The sequence below is a fragment of the Buteo buteo genome, chromosome 1 (genome assembly GCF_964188355.1).
Source record: "Buteo buteo chromosome 1, bButBut1.hap1.1, whole genome shotgun sequence".
NCBI classification, from domain to species: domain Eukaryota; kingdom Metazoa; phylum Chordata; class Aves; order Accipitriformes; family Accipitridae; genus Buteo; species Buteo buteo.
Window position 1 is genome coordinate 25,483,967 of NC_134171.1, and position 16,287 is coordinate 25,500,253.

The 16,287-nt window shown below is 39.3% G+C and overlaps 1 protein-coding gene across 10 annotated transcripts in view; it reads left to right on the forward strand.

Moving 5' to 3' along the window:
* The window catches only part of TBC1D1 (TBC1 domain family member 1), a 120,493-nt gene that overhangs the window by 38,834 nt on the left and 65,372 nt on the right, over positions 1-16,287 (forward strand). For 8 of the 10 annotated variants that reach the window (XM_075024325.1, XM_075024305.1, XM_075024338.1 and 5 more), the window contains one exon: positions 13,696-14,229. In XM_075024325.1, coding sequence (XP_074880426.1) covers positions 13,696-14,229 — 534 coding nt within the window. Of the gene's footprint in view, positions 1-8,164; positions 8,204-9,866; positions 9,954-13,695; positions 14,230-16,287 lie in introns of those variants that run through there. The other 2 variants (XM_075024368.1, XM_075024346.1) reach the window with 2 other exon arrangements.

The following is a 16,287-nucleotide window of genomic DNA, read 5'->3' on the forward strand; positions in this document are numbered from 1 at the left end:
GGGGGTTTTGTGTGTTTATTTCAAAGAGCTCTGTAACCCAATACCTTACTTTTATTAGATTTTAACAGTTGCCTCTCTACATGTACTGGACCGTTGGTCTACTGCTATAGTACCAGTGAGGTGAGCTCACTGAAGCTGTTGTCATGGAAATTTGGATGGTTAACACTAAATGTTTCGTGCTGTTTTTGTTTCTTTGGACCTTTTATAGCTTCCAGTCTCCTCAAATGCAAACCATGGAAAAGGAGATTTGTAGAAGTGCTTTGGAGTTTTAGATGATTATGTACAAGAGGCCTGTCTTTAAAACTCTCATGGTAGTTACCCAGAATCTGAACCAAAAATACGTGTGGAATTTCAGATTTTGGGTAAGTCCAGCTGGAATATAACCTGTAGGATTTAGTGTTCTGTGGAAGTGATTGACACTTCCATTTGACATACAGTCATCAGAGGCTGACTTTTGTAGACTTAAGAAAAATGTTCTTTTATATGCGAACACAGTTCGTGGAGCTGATGCTATGTTTTGCTTATGAAGTGCAGAATTATATACAGATTTATTTGTTGTACGTTGTTATAATTCAGACAGCATTTTTTCTCTGTCATTTCTAAAGATTCAGTAATGCTTTCACATATGTTTAAAAAAACAACACAAAAAGGCCCAGTCTACTTGTATGGTAGGTGTGGCTGAAATACCAGCAGTCCCTAGTGCTGACATAATTTGGGGGGGGGGACGGGGGGGGTGGGACGCGAAGAAGTTGGCTTTAAAAGGAGTCTTTCCTTGTAATCTTTTTTTCCTTCAGCTAGTCTGTTAGTGTCTCCCATAGAGCATCATCCTTGTATCCCCCTCCAGCTTCTTGTGAAGATTCTGTAATTCTGTGACATCTGTGTTTTAGAAATGTTGAATACTCGCCACTCCCTTTTGGGTTTCCTCGGCAAGTAAGGGTTTAAATATGGAATACTTCAGAAATATTGCGAAGGTCAGAATTCAGTCACTCGGAAAGGGGTGTGACAGTGTGAATTGTCCAGCTTAGCTGCAATTTAGTGTTTGGTAGTTGTCAGTCTGATTTACCATTATCTAAAGAAACCCAGCCTTAACTTGTGGGGGAGAGTGGAAGAACAAAAAGGAATAACAGAAAATTTACTGTTGGAAGAGACTGGGTAGGCTTAAAATAGCAATTTCATAACACTGAAAAGAGAACAGATTCTGAATTTTCGTGTGTGTATTGTTATAATTTGCAGCTGAATAAAGTACGATGTGGATCAAATTTGATATTTATTAAGTGGTAATACAAATAAATGGTAGGAGCTCCAGAAATGCTCATGATCATGGGCCAATGTGTTATTGAAAGTCTTCATATACACTCTTACTGGTATGTTTTTTTAACTGATTACAGTTCTCCATATTTTGTACTATCATGCAGACGCTTCATTTGGAAAGGCTCTGAGGCTAGGTCTGTTTGGTGATTTCTAATTTTTTGTTTCCCATTGGTACAGCTAGCTTGCTCTGACTGTAGTGATGGAAGAGCGTCAGTACTATTTTAGCAAATATCTCAAGATTCTTGAGAATAGCTTCCATTTTCAAGCAGTCTGGCACTGTCTTTTCCATGCTGTGATTTTTTTTTTTTTTTTGATTTTTTTTTTTTTTTTGCTTTTCTTTCCTGGATTGCTTTCTTACACAGGAATAAGAAGAAATTTGAGACTGAGACTTAAATTAATGAAGTTCCTTGAATTTCTTGTCTTGTTGTTCATCAATTGCATCATTAGTATTTCCAAACTCCTGTCAGGCATCATGTAGGACTTGGATACTGGTTGCTGTTATTATGTTATTATTATGTTAAATAAACCAGATGATGCATGTGAATGATCTGACTGCAGCTTTATAGAATTGTTGATAAGACTGTAGTATGGCTAATGGGGAAGGAACAGAAGGATGAATTTCAGCTGTTAGTCTTTAGTTACTAGGGTTTTCCTAGATAAGCACTGCTTCTGAGATCGATTAAGCAGCACCCGCATAGGCCAGGTAATAGTGCTGAACTGAGATGACCAAAATAAAGTTGTTGCCACAGGCTGCAGATCTAGAGATCTGCCATTGAAGGTCTGTAGTGAATTTGGTACACGACATAAACATGAGAATTTTTGTCAGAAGGGAGAACCATCATGGCATTTTCATAATCTGGAGGCACAGCTAAGACTTCTCTTCTGGCTTCTTGTTCTTAGGTATTTCTAGCGTGGCACCTTGGCTTGGCTCTGAGGTGGCTTTCAGGAGTGATCCCATAGCTCCATTTGTATTGATGGTGCCTGTTCCCTATGTTATGACAACTCTTCTCTATTTAGGACTGAATGTGCAGCTTTATCTGAAAAGGATAGTGACATCTTGGGTTTTGTGTTGGGACATGCAAATTCACTATTGACTGTCAACACAAGGAGCATGCTTGGTTGCCCTGTAAGAGTTAAAGTAATGAGAGAACAGCCAATGAAGATGCCAACATTTATTGAAGAAATGAGAACTGGTTAAGATGACCAAAAGCACAGACAAGTGAAGTAGTGCTGTGTAGGATGGTATTGCAGGTCTGCCAGACATAGGATAGTTAGTCTATAACCCTGCTCTGCAGCTGATGCTTTCCTACCGTCCATGATGGCATTTGCAGTGAAACGCTGTCTTGCAGGCAGTCCGTAAATGAACAGCATGTTTTCCACACTGATCATCGTCCTCTGAATACATTGTTAAATAACTTTTTCAGATATCTAGTATCCCATCTGTTTTTCCTTTCTTCACTTTTCTAGCACGCTTATGTACTTAGTGCAGACATACTGGGTCTCTTACAGTGACTTTCAGAGGCAGCTGATGTAAAGATTTATGGAACAACCACTCTACAAAAACATCTTTTTCCAAGCTCTTTCTTTTTTCTTGCAAGATTTGAGAGGAAGAATAGAATACAGAATACAGAGAAGTCGAACTTTTCACCTACTGTAAAATTTTGAGAGCTTTATCTCTTAACAGCAGGGAAGCAGGGTCTAATTCGTCTATCATCAGCAAGAATTGGAAGGATTGACTTTAGGACAATGATCCTTGACTCTTTGGAGGAAAAATTGGCAATTCCCCAGTGTGATCTGGCTATATCTTAATGGAGGGGATCTTGAGTAAACAGCTTGCTCTTCCCTTTTCTGCCCAACAACATTGCAGTGATAGCTTCCAGCAAATGCAAAATATCCTAAGGAAAGCAATGAGTTTTGCGCTGTCCTTGATAACAGTTTAGCAACTGTTTCCAAGAGAGTTAAAACACAACCTATTCTATTGTAGCTAAATTTCTTCACAAAAAGCTGAATAGTTTTAATTCAAATCACATGATAAATGTTTTAGTGTAAATAATCCATAGTGAATCACAGGAGGTCAGTAAGCTTTCTGCGAGTCATTCGTTTCAAAGTACAGTCTAATTCTGTAGGCTGTTAACAATTTCCTTATAGGCTTCTTATGTAATAAGGGTTTTGCTAGAAGTTGAAGGCTCTTCAGGTGTATTGTTCTTCCTCCCCTTCCATTATATTGAATGCACTGTACATTAGGAATGCCTGGTAACAATCAGTAGCATTAAACTTTAACTTTATAAAACTTTAAATTAACCTATGTCAGTACCATAAAATGTGTCAGTATTCCTAGGATGACTGTTCATGTAGGAATCAAAAGCTGGCAAACACCTTATGTTCAAAGGAAGTTAATTTTCAGAAATAAATACATTGTTATTTTGGGTGGTTTACAACGTATTTTAGAAAAAAAGTATGAATACAAACTAATATCAACTACAGGTGTGGATTTCATAGAAGTATGTAGTTAATTGACAAGTTGGAATAATCCCATTAGACCTTCTGATGAGAAGCCATTGCTAGAAGGCGTACCTTAGGAAAAAAACTACCATAACTCAAAAAGCCCCTAGACATGAGAAACCATTTGTTTTACACCCAAAAAGGACTAAAACTGGTGAACTAAATAACTGCTTTTCTTAAGCAGAAGTCAGGGTAGTTTTCATGGGATGTTTAACCATTACTTTCCCATCCTGTTCTTCTGTGAGTTGACCTGAGGCAGCTGAAATCTACTACTACATGACAAAGCAGCAAATATGGGCTCATCCACAAGCAAATGAGTTTATCAGCATTTTATAGCAGTCAGGCAGAATGCTGGAAAAAGGTGATCAGCTTCTGCAGTCCAGTTTGCTTGGGGCCTTTATAAGTTTAATGTTTGAGTAAGATCCTTCCGGTGAAAAACGTCATCTGTCCCCCTGCCCCCACCAGCAGTTCTAGGGAGAAGGACCATGGGGCTGTCCCTTTCCCCAGGAAGTTTTACTGTGTTGTGAGAGTAAGAGAGATAGTGTTTTATTCTACTGCAGGTAGAGCTAACTTCGTACATCATGTCAATCAAAAACATTGATAGGATTATTCCCCCCACCCTGTGAAAACCTCAAAATTATTTTTTTTTTTGTGGGGAAGGGGATCAGCTGTCTGGGAAGGTTATATCAGAAATAACTTCAGTTGTAACAAGGACACACATCGCAAATGGAGTTTTCTTCCCTTCTTGTTTGGAGTTGTTCTGTCCTTTTTAGCGATATCCAATTTCAGGCTTTATATCATTTTAAAAGAAGTTATATTCACTTCTGTCTGTTTTGCTAGACCCTATTTTGCAGTTGTACCAAGTTTGATAACTGTCACAGAAGCCTGAGAGCAAAGGAGACTGGGAGAGAGCTTGTCTCCCATTGTACAAATGGAAGTTAATCTGATAAATACCTTTTTTCCCCAAAATGTTCTCGGTAATTTATTTTCTGTTTTAAATCCTGTTACTGCCTTTCAGTTAAAAAAAAAAAAACAAACAAAACCACAAACGACCCCCCCCCCAAAAAAAAGCCAAAAAAAAACCAAACAAGGAAAAAAAACCCTTGTCCTGAAAGCTTTCAAATGCCATTGCTGTCTTTTTCCATTTATAACTATCTAAGAATAGGCTTCCTTCTGTTTCCTACCCCATAGCCTCCAACTCAGCCCCAGGCCCATTTCAACCCTGTGAAGGGAGCTGCTTGCAGTTCTACTACAACCCCCCCCAAAAAAAAGAGGATTTAATCTCTGTTGATAATGAATGAGCACAGGTGTTTCTAGCTATTACTTTACAATGGGTATTCCCTCCTTATTCAATAGTCATCTTGTAAAATGTGAGCCAGGAATCCTGCAGGTATGACCAACAGCTACTGTTATGTCTTCAAGTGCTGTTTTCATTTGTGAAATTTTGTGAAAAGAAAACTTTGAAACAAAAGATGAAGATAACACTATGAAGATGTTAATGCTCTATTTGAAATATCTGTCGACTTGCTTTATTTCACATTTGTTGCTTGAAAGTTTATGGTACTGAATGGAGGAGCTCATGAAGCAGTACAAGATGAAAAGAAATTGTTTGTGTCATAAGGACAGAAGGGGGCTGGCAAAAAATGAATTAGTGAACTGTCCTGGTTTCAGCTGGGATAGAGTTAATTGTCTTCCTAGTACCTGGTATAGTGTTATGTTTTGGGTTCAGTATGAGAAGAATGTTGATAACACTGATGTTTTCAGTTGTTGCTAAGTAGTGTTTAGTCTAAAGTCAAGGATTTTTCAGCTTCTCAAGCCCAACCAGCAAGAAGGCTGGAGGGGCACAAGAAGTTGGCACAGGACACAGCCAGGGCAGCTGACCCAAACTGGCCAAAGAGGTATTCCATACCGTGTGATGTCATGCCCAGTATATAAACTGGGGGGAGTGGGGGTGGGGGGAATCGCCGCTCTGGGACTAACTGGGTGTCGACTGGCGGGTGGTGAGCAATTGCCCTGCGCATCATTTGTACATTCCAATCCTTTTATTATTACTGCTGTCATTTTATTAGTGTTATCATTATTAGTTTCTTCTTTTCTGTTCTATTAAACCATTCTTATCTCAACCCACGAGTTTTACTTCTTTTCCCGATTTTCTTCCCCATCCCACTGGGTGTGGGGGGGAAGTGAATGAGCGGCTGCGTGGTGCTCAGTTGCTGGCTGGGGTTAAACCGTGACAGTAGGAATACCCCTTTCAGAGCCAGTCAGGTGCTGTTGCGTTAGGAGGTCCACTAAAAGCCCGCAGGGGCCTTCCGTCAGCTGTGGTTTGTTTTTGGATCATGCATTTGCATGGGGAGGGGTACAAAAGTAAGCAGCAATCTGAGACATGGTGGTTGGTTTATGGAGAGTAGCCAGGTTTTGTTGTATTTTGGGCTTCAAGTAAGGTATGTCTTGAGAGCATGTGAAAGAAAACCTTGAAGTGTATCAGCAACACGATGCATCTCTCTCAGAGAGGAAGCACCACCACAAAATACAGCAGTCCAGCTTCACTAGAACACCAAGTACAATTATATTCTATTTCTGAACTTGTTTACAATAATCTATAAACAGATTTTGCAAATACTGTTTTTTCAGGAAGGAAAGAAAACCTTTTTGTGCCTCTTAAAATTGCATGGAGTGCTCTCCAACTCACATGACTTTGCAAAAAGTGTAACTTCTTCCATCTGGCTGAGGAGTAATGAGGAAGGTTCTCAAGCTGAGGTTTGTCTGTAATATTAAAAGGAATGTGATGCTGTGAAAGTGGCATACATACTTGTGGCATCAATCTGCATTACTTAGCAATCTTCTGGAGGCAGCACTTGACCTATGTGAGAAGTCTAGTCACCTTTATGGCTTTTTATGATAATGTGTAAACTGTAAGAGTATGTGTTGGCTATGTGGAGCTCCACTCTCTGTGCTCACTGTGTCAGAGTCGTCTCGGAGGATGCTAGTGTCACTTGTCCACCATGCTCCGAGTCAAAAAGAACTGGATTTAAACAGATGACTCTCTTCTGCCCCAGACAGAATATCCTTTGAATTTTAGTGCACTCTTGTTCATCAGCTTCTTACATATGTCCCTGCAAAATTAGTCTTAGCCCCATCACCCTCACTTATCCCATTCTCTGTATAATGCCCATTCAAACCTAACTAAGCAAACTGTGCCCACAAGTAGACATGCATATGATTGTTCTTCCTTTCATAGGTCTGTGATGATACTGTTCAGCCATTGAGCTTTCCCTTATCAAGGTTGAAACTACATCTCTGTCTTGCCTTTGCAGGCCTGGTTTCACAGCTGTCTGGTTGTGCTCTGACTTCTTCTTCTTCCTGAAAAGATATCCACAAGTTCCCCAGTCAAATGAGACACATAGTGCCTTTTAGGTCCTATAGAGAGAAATGAGCTAGACCGACATGCGTGGATGGTGAAGCTGCTGAGAATGGCACAGTTCAGTTGTTTTATGAGCAGTGAGGATACAGCAGAAAAGTTTTGGATCATGGATTGAGGCATGAAGTCATGGAGCAAAGGTGAACTGTCTCTCTGTGCACCCGCTGATCTTAAGTACTTAGGGAGCTGTTGGTAAGAATCTCACTTTGGCTTTATCTGTGGTGCATTCATTATGCACAGAAAAACTGATGGGACATTGCAAAAGATGGTCGTCATACAGGGACTGGAGGAACTATAAAATTTCTGCTTCTCTTTCTGAATTAAATCTTCGTTTGAAAGTGGCTTTATGAGAGGCATAAAAGTCAAAAAGTAGCAAAGGAAGAAAGCTAATAATTGAAGTACTCCATAGAACTGTTGATTAGGAATCAGGAGGTGAAAATATGGAAAATGAGAATTGAAGTTAAGGACTGGGAAAAGTGAGGTGTAGGAGGCTGTAGAGCAGTCTCCAAGCAAGATAATAGAAGAAAAAAACCTGTGAAGATAGTTGAGATAAGATCTGAATATAAAAGGTCTTTCACTGAAATGGAAATTAACTTGAAAAGTTTGTTACTCTTTTCTACCTTGAATTTCTACTAACGCTGAGGAATAAGGAAATTCTGTCACTTTTAAAACTTCTTTTTTTACTTCAGTGAGAGACTAAAGCCTGTGGTTTTGTGCTAGAAGTTTTTAGTTCATTCTTTAGTTAAACTAGGGGGCGGGACCTCTCACAAAAGAAATCTCAGCTGATGGTGTCTTACCCTTATTTTTCTGGCAGCTGTAGGCTTCCTGTGGGTAAGAGGAGGTTGTGGGGTCCCCGTCATTGGGGTTACTTGGAACTCAGCTGGATGAGGCCCCCAGCATCTCATCTAAGTTTGAAGTTGGATCTAACTGGAAGGTTTGCCTTGCTTTATGTGGTGGTCTGCACTGTCAGAGGTAACATCCAAATTAAATTATTCTATGATTCGGAAAGGAGAAATTGTGCAGTATCTTGATTTAAAAAAACCAAAAAAACCAAACCCAAAAAACCCGTGAAATCTATAAATTAAAATGCTTTAGATCTAAAAATGCTGAACTTTAAATCCATTGAGTGGAGAAAACTGTTCAAAAAAGTCAGCTGACTGCTAGCGTGGGTTTAAGGAATGATAAGGTCAGGAAGCATTGATCTGTTTTATTACTGCACAGCTGTTTTGCTGGAAGTGTGCTGAAAACAGACCAACTGCTTTTTAGTACACATCAAACTACCGAAATCAAAGATTTTATGCAGTCTTTAAAATGCAGATAATTACTTTGCTGTATCATCTTTTTATATAAGTTGTATATGTCTCAAAAAAGTATTCCATGATTATACTTTATGGGTGACAAAAATATTGCTATCTGCTCTGATACAACTAGATGGCTTCTCCCAAGACACATAGCTGCAGACCCTGTTTTTCCTGTAGCAGCACTCTTGTAAAATAGAGAAGGAAAGGTATTAACAGCAAACAGTATGTTAGACTTCTTGACATATTTTATTGAGCCTGCTATGGTCAGAAAAAAAGGCAAGTAAAAGCACTTAAAAATAATTCAGATGTCTTCTCATACTTGAGTAGGTAGGCAAAACTCAATCATAACATCTACTTTTTTCAAGAGCTCTGTGAAAGATTTGTAAGGCTCTATTCCAGCCAGGGTGGTGTGAGACCTTCCGAGGTTTAACTCAAGATCTGACCCTGATGGTTTTCAGTGTCAAAGAATTTATGGAGTCTGTTGTATAAGACCAGTTCCTGACAACACAGGTCAGTCTTGTATTAAACAAAACCACCTACTCCCTTGAAATAGTTAAGCCTGTGCTTGAGCCCTTCACTGACCTGAACCCTTATGAAGGGACTGGTAGGTATAAACTGGTAGGTTTATACTGTATGTATAAACACTGAATAGCACCTAAAATCATAATCATGCCACTTCTTTTTTTGCTTTTGTTTTCCTAGTCCTGGCTAGTTGATGTGTTAACAGTTCTTTTTCTGTGGCATGCTTTGCTTTCCTACCTACTGTGTATTAAAGAAACAGGGAATCTTTTTTTAGTCTGGTCTTGTTTACCAAAAGGCAGCTGTTGCATTCAGCTGTTACTGGGCTTTTTTCATTAAAATAGTTTCTTACTGTCAAATCCACTGACAGGCTAAAAACATTGACATCTTACTGCATGCTTGTATGTAAACTTACGGGGTGACTTCTGGTAGCATGGGGAAAAAATGCAACTGCAGTTTCTCTTTTGGTGAAGGGAAAGAGCTGTTCCTTGTTCTTCAGATGCAGCAAACCTGTGCATGCTTAAATTACTGCCTTCTTTCATGATTTGGTGCATGGCATAGAAGTTGTAGCAGTTTGTCTGGTAACAGAATAACATGCATTAGGAAGTTCTAGGTGTTGTTTTGTGTTTTGCTTGATTACCCAAAAGTCAAGTCACAAGAATACTCAGTATTTCAATTCCCTGCTTTGTCTCTGCAAAATAAACATTCTCATCATAGCAGAAATAACATGGTATACTTGGAAAAAAAAAAATCATAACAGACCAGTGTTAGTTTTAGTGCTTGTAGATACATCTTTTTCTGTATCTAATTCAGACACTCTAAATGCAAAAATGTTTCCTAATACATTTCAGTTGTGTCTTCTGTTCACCAGTCCTGTTTGGCCCAGAGTGAGTGATGAGAAGGTAATGTTCTGCGTTTAGTAAAGTTTCATCATTGCTTACACTGTTGTTCTATACTTAGTTTTGTGGGTTTAGGGAAATAATTTTAGGTCATCAGCAGTTTTTTTCTGATTATAGAAATAATCTTTATCCACTAATTACATGTTTATACTGAGAAGTCAGAAAACACTTAAGAATAGAAGTATGCTAGAAAAGAGAATTTGTGCGGCAGGAAGAAATCGTACATGCGTGCAACAGTCCTCCCCACTGTCTTAGTAAGTTCAGATTAGTAGACACAATTACCTAAAGGTCTGTATAGGAGATGTTGGTATCTAAGTCACCAAGCTGAGGTAGGATGGGACTTCTGGAGATCATCTAGTTCAGCCCCCTGCTGAAAGCAGGGTCACCTAGAGCAGATTGCTCAGGGCTGTGTCCAGTCAGAGTTCATGTATCTACAAGGATGGAGTCTCTGCAACCTCTCTGGGCAACCTGTGCCAGCATGTGGCCACCCTTACAATAAAAAAGGTTTTTTCTTATGTTCAGAAAGAACCCCACAACCTTTAAGAAACTCCAAGCAACATTAACTTAATTCAGGAGCAACTTGATCCTTGCTGCTTTTTGATACAAATTGTAGAGCCATAAATCCTGATTCAGTTTACATCTTAATTGCTGGAGGTTTGCAAGAGATGTGGTTACTGTTCACCCAGTGGCATGCTGCCTAATCTGGAAAAATTCCAGCTGTGGTTAATAAACATTTGCCAACATAAAGCCTGCATTGTTAATTATTTCAAATTAGTAAAATAATAATATATCTATATAGTTATTTACATTACACAGGGTTTTGTTTGTTTGGGTTGTTGGTTTTTTTTTTGAACTAATGTTTACTTGATCTTCATGTACTCAGCATCCAAGTCTGTTTGCTGAGGGAGCCAGGGTCAGAGGACACACAGAAGTGTGTGAATTCTTCATTTCTAGATACTTGCATAAAAGGCCTGGAAGGGTACAGGTAGATGAAAAGAGCCCAAATCTTGATCAGGCCAAGAACAATTCCACAGAAATATGTATTGTGGGGTTTTTTTCTCATTCATCATAGCATCTTGTCTTTACTAATGAAAAGAGATTAATATTTAACATACATAAGGGTCACAGGAAAGCGAGGTGGTGATTTGGTTCTTCTGCTAGAGTAATACTGCGTCAATTGCCTAATCAGAAGTAATAAAATGATATTAACAGGCTGTGAATTTTTTTAGGTTTATAAGCAGAAACAGAGTTGTCAGTGTTTTTCAGTAAGTGTAGCATGGAAGCCAGCTGTTACTTATAAATGACATAATTCAAGCCTTAACGTGTGTGAAAATAAATAATAAATACTCCCCTTGGTTTTCATCAACAGGCCCGCTAGGTCTCCTCAAACATGAAGTTTATTAACTACTGCAAACTCATTCTGTGTGATGTAATGTCTTTCTCTAACTACTGTCTGTATGTAAAGTCCAGCTACTGCTAAATAGCAATTTTGTCAATGTCCAAGGTGTTTGATAACAAAAAACATTTAAGAAATCAAATTCAATAACCGCATTTCTGTGATGGATCCCTAATGCCTTGTCTGCGCTTTAGCTCATCTATAACCCTTGCGGCACCTGCACTGCTGGAAACGTGTGGTGCTGGGGGAGCTTAACCCCAGCTAAGACAGTGGCACTCTTTGCCTGGGTGAGAGCTGATGTTCCTGGCTTTAACAAAGGGAGTGTTTTCCAGAAAATACCTTTGCTGTCACCTCTGCAGCCTCAGCAAAAGCAGAGGTGGGATCGCAGGTCTCTGCCTGTATTCTGGGCAACTCAGAAGTAAAATTGCCTATGGCTGGTGAGTCCAGACGCTCTCACAAAAGTAAAATGTGTTTATTAGAAAATGCTAGAGCAGTTGCAGCTTAAAGTATGGGTAGAATAAAGTTTTATGTTTCACTGTCATCCTGATATGTTATGTGACTAAAAATTGGTTCTTTGAAGGAGTATTAGGTAAATAAAACTGAGGTGAACCTTGAGCTCACTGTGGAGCAAATGCATATCGTTTGAAGTAATAAAGATTCATTATACTGTTATGTACTTCTTGTATATGATTGAGAAGTTAGGCACAAAGCTGCCCAACCCCAAGGCTTTCTGACTGGTTCATGACATAGCTGAGAACAGACTTTGGAAGTCATGACCCTGCTTTTCTTACCTCTCCCCAGTTGTCTTTGCTGAGTGATTAGCTGATGACTCATGCCTTGCGCTTGAGGGTGAAGTAATGCTTCCTGAGTAGTCTTGTTTATTTTGTAATCTGTTACTTACTGTCTTAAATCCACTGGCTGTATGTGTGTGTATGTATATCTATATATCTATCCGTCCGTCCATCCATATCTATATATCTGTGTTTCATTGTCTGTAAAAAGAATCCTACTGAGGTCTTTATGAGCACCCAGAATATAACCATTCAGTTTTCACTGTTCAACCCTTTTTTTTTTTTTTTAAGTCCTTTGCTGTTTCCTGCATTGGTTTATGTACATTATTGCATTATGCTTAAGCGTTAGATAACCATAGAAATGTCTGAAAAAGACAGAGGTCATGTCTCCGAAGCATTCTTTAGTTTTAGGGATGCCTTTTCTCATACAGCAGATGGTTCTGGGCTGCTGTTTTAGTCTGCTGCTCCCAGACTTCTTTCTGTACTATCCGCAACCAAATACTTGTAACTAAGCAAGCTCCAACTGGTGCTTGACAGAGGAAATTTGTTTTGTCAGGGATCTGGCACACTTAGCATGGATTTTTCTCAAAAGTAATTTGGGGAAATTAAAAAGTCGGCAGAATTATCTGTTGCAATCATAGATGGTGGCCGTGCATTTGTCATTATGGCAGCAGCACAGGCTGCAGAACAACCTTAATCTCCTAGGCCAGTCAAAGCAGTGGGATGTAACCAAGCATGAGCCTTGCAGCAGCTTAGCAGATAGCATATGCATGTTATGTATTTACCTTATAACCATATCAGAAGCTGTTACCGTTTACTGTTACTTAAAACATATCAGATGGCAGTTTGAGTTTTGTTTATAATTACATCTGTGGGCTGTAGCAGACTGCTCTCTCATACAGATGCCCTGCAAATGATACTGTATGTGGAAGTGATATTGTTTGAGAGTGTCATCTAGGATGGTAGAACAAAAATGAACATCTAAAATAATGAATATGTTTCTTTAAAAAACACAGCTATTTACAGTTTAAAAAAGCCCCAAACTGCCATAACAATGTAATATGCTACTATGATGCTGAAAGCGAATTTGCAAGAGACTCAATCTACATGACATGAATGCTTGAGTAAGAGAAGGGAGTGAAAAATAACAGAGATTAAATAAATAACTTTCCCCATTAATTAGTCTGTGGCTTCTCTTATGCTTTCTGAAGTATTTTTATCTTTCATTTTGAGTTTGAATTTGTCACGTTATATTTCCTTCAGATGCAAAATTTTTACTGAAAACACAGAACATTACAAAAGACAAAGCTCTTTTGACAAAGTGTTGTTGATGGTGAACTCCTTGCAGGGAGACAAATGAGCAATTCATCTAGTCAGTGTTTAACTTTTATAAGGTGTCTGTTGGACAAATACAAGATCACTTCAACTGGTCTTGCAGAAAACAAAACCAAATTAGCCATTCCAGAAAAATAACAGCAGGGAGCACCTCTTAGTGTTGCAGCTTGTTTGTCGTAAATTACCAGATACTAATGTGTATTTTTTTTTCCCCCTCCTGTAGGTGCCTGAGATTATAAGCTCTATTCGACAAGCTGGAAAAATTGCTCGTCAAGAAGAGTTTCAGAATAATCTTTCAGATGTTGAAGACCCTTTTGCCAAAAAGTTTGAGGTGTTGTTCTGTGGACGGGTGACAGTAGCACATAAAAATGCACCTCCAGCACTCATAGATGAATGCATTGAGAAATTTAATCGTGCAAGTTGTACGAAAAAATCAGATTTCAACTCCTCATCCCAACAACATGAAACTGCCAATAATTTTGGAGGCTTCTCTTTCAGCAACAAATTGCGGTCTGTGTTCCAGCCCTTGGTCAGTGAAGAGGAGGAGAAAAGGCCGATTAGGAAATCCTTTTCTCAGCCTGGGCTTCGTTCCTTTGCTTTTAAGAAGGATTTGCAAGAGGGAAGCCATAGAAGTAACAGCTTTGTCAGGTCTTTTGAAGAAGATGCAATTTCACTGAACCTAAAAAGTCAACTTATCTATGGACACAGTGTTGTGCAGCCAACAGACATTGCAGAAAACCGGACAATGTTGTTTACGGTAAAGCAAGATTTGTAGCTCTTGGTGGCGTTTTCACATCTTAGAGTTTGGAATGGCAAACACCAAGGCAGATGTTCTGACAGATGGCAGTTACTTCTTTAATAACTTAATTGCAATTACCAGAGCTTAACTTAAACTTGCCTATTTCTCTGGAAAGCATTTCCAGTCAGTCTAAATTGTCTTACGGAGTCAAAATAAGTTTATATTAAATAGTTTAAAACACCACAACCTGAAACATTGGGCTTCTAAAGACAGCTTTTAGAAAGCTACAGCAAGTTAGTAGGCAGTTACGCAATTGCAGAATGGTATGTACAATTACACTAACTAGTAACAGCAGAAATAAATTTCCAGGTGAATGAGTTACCTGTAACGAGAGCAGGAGGACCAAACCATGACTGGGGGCTAGTAGACTTTATTTCTTATGGTAAGCAGTGTAATTCATGAAGGTGTTGCTGCTGCCAACACGTCTGTGTAATGATGGAGTAGTATAGTAAATTCCTAGGCTACTCCATACTGGCCTCCACTCCTGTCCTGCTTTTGTGTGGCTAGCAATGCCTTTGCCTTGATAGGTGAGCAGCAAAAGTGTTTTTCAAGACCTGAGAAACAAGTAAGGAATGTGTTATTTGTTCCTCTTATAATCCTCATGATAGGTAAGTTATATAACATATTTTATATATCTTGTATCTTATGAACATAAGGCAAACCTGGAGCTGATACTGCAATGGCTGGCTATCATAAGGTCATCTTGGATCTGTCAGCTGCTGTTGGGGCTGGGAGTTTTGAAGGGCAGTTACAGAGTGGAGTAGGTGCAGTTACAGCAGTTTTTTTAGAGGGGGGGGGAAGAGAAGTGCTGCTTTAAGAAGGATTGTCAAACTGTTCTGTCTGTAAAAAGTAACACACAGAAAGAGGTGTAGTTTTAAAACTGATTTAAAACTTCTGTTTAGCTGTGGCAGGCTGGCATCAGAGAGAGAAGTGGAAGAAGGTGGAGAGAAATTCTGTGCCCCAGTAAAAACAATTCCACGTTTATCTTCTTCCCCTGAGCACGTATTACACACAGAAAATATAGATGCCCTTTGTAATAATGCCTGATTTTTAAACAAATCCTGAGTCCATTATTAATTCATGGCACATATTTTAGAGATAGGGAGATTATAGATGGACTGCTTAGGTCCAGATCCTCTTACTCCAGTGAGTGCATTTTTAATTTATATTAAATAGATGCAGTAGTTCTCAAAGACAAATGCAGCTTCAGCCTGAATATAATGTCAGTCGCCTGCTGACAGGCTCATTTCCAAATTGTGGGGCTCTGCTGATCTGGCTTTCTCTCTTGGGTTGCTTTTTGCCTGGGAAAATATTGTTTAGTGTGCACAGTTGTATTCTTTTGCCATTCAGCCAGTCTAAATTCAGCTGAATATAAGGAAGTGGTGTAACTGTGGTTTGTGCCTCTGGTATCCACAAACTAGCAGCTCGTGGCAGAGCTGAGTTTGTTGGTTAGCCGTCCCCTGTGTTTAGCAGGTTCTGAAGATGGGTGTGTATGCAACGTGCGCAGGTCTTCACCTTTGCTCATCAATTTCTGTGTGGCTACACATGAAATGCTTAAAAGTAACTTTATATCCAGAGGAAAAAATTTGTTTGTATTTTCTCAGTTAAAGTTCTTACTTGGATTTTCACCAGGACTGCAGCAGAGGTTGGTTCGTGTATGAGGTGTGAAAAATATTCAAATGGGTTATCTGCTGACTCTCCTCACCTGGTTCAGACAGTCCTGATTTTGGTATCTCTTCCTGAAGAATTGCTTTCCTAGCCAATTTCTTGGGATTTGGTTTTTTTTTTTATTTTTAGGCTTTTCTCCTGGCTGTATTTTGGGTGGATGGGGAGAAATGCATGTATTGGGGTTTTTTTTCTCCCCTTGTTCAGCTGGCTTCAAATGATCCCTGCTGCCCTGGGACCAAGTGTGAAAGGAGTATGTGGGACTGAGCTAAGGAGCCTCTCGCTGCAGGGAGGGAAAGAAGAGGTAGAAGGTGAATGCACAGCACCATTCTTAGACACACAGAAGTGGCA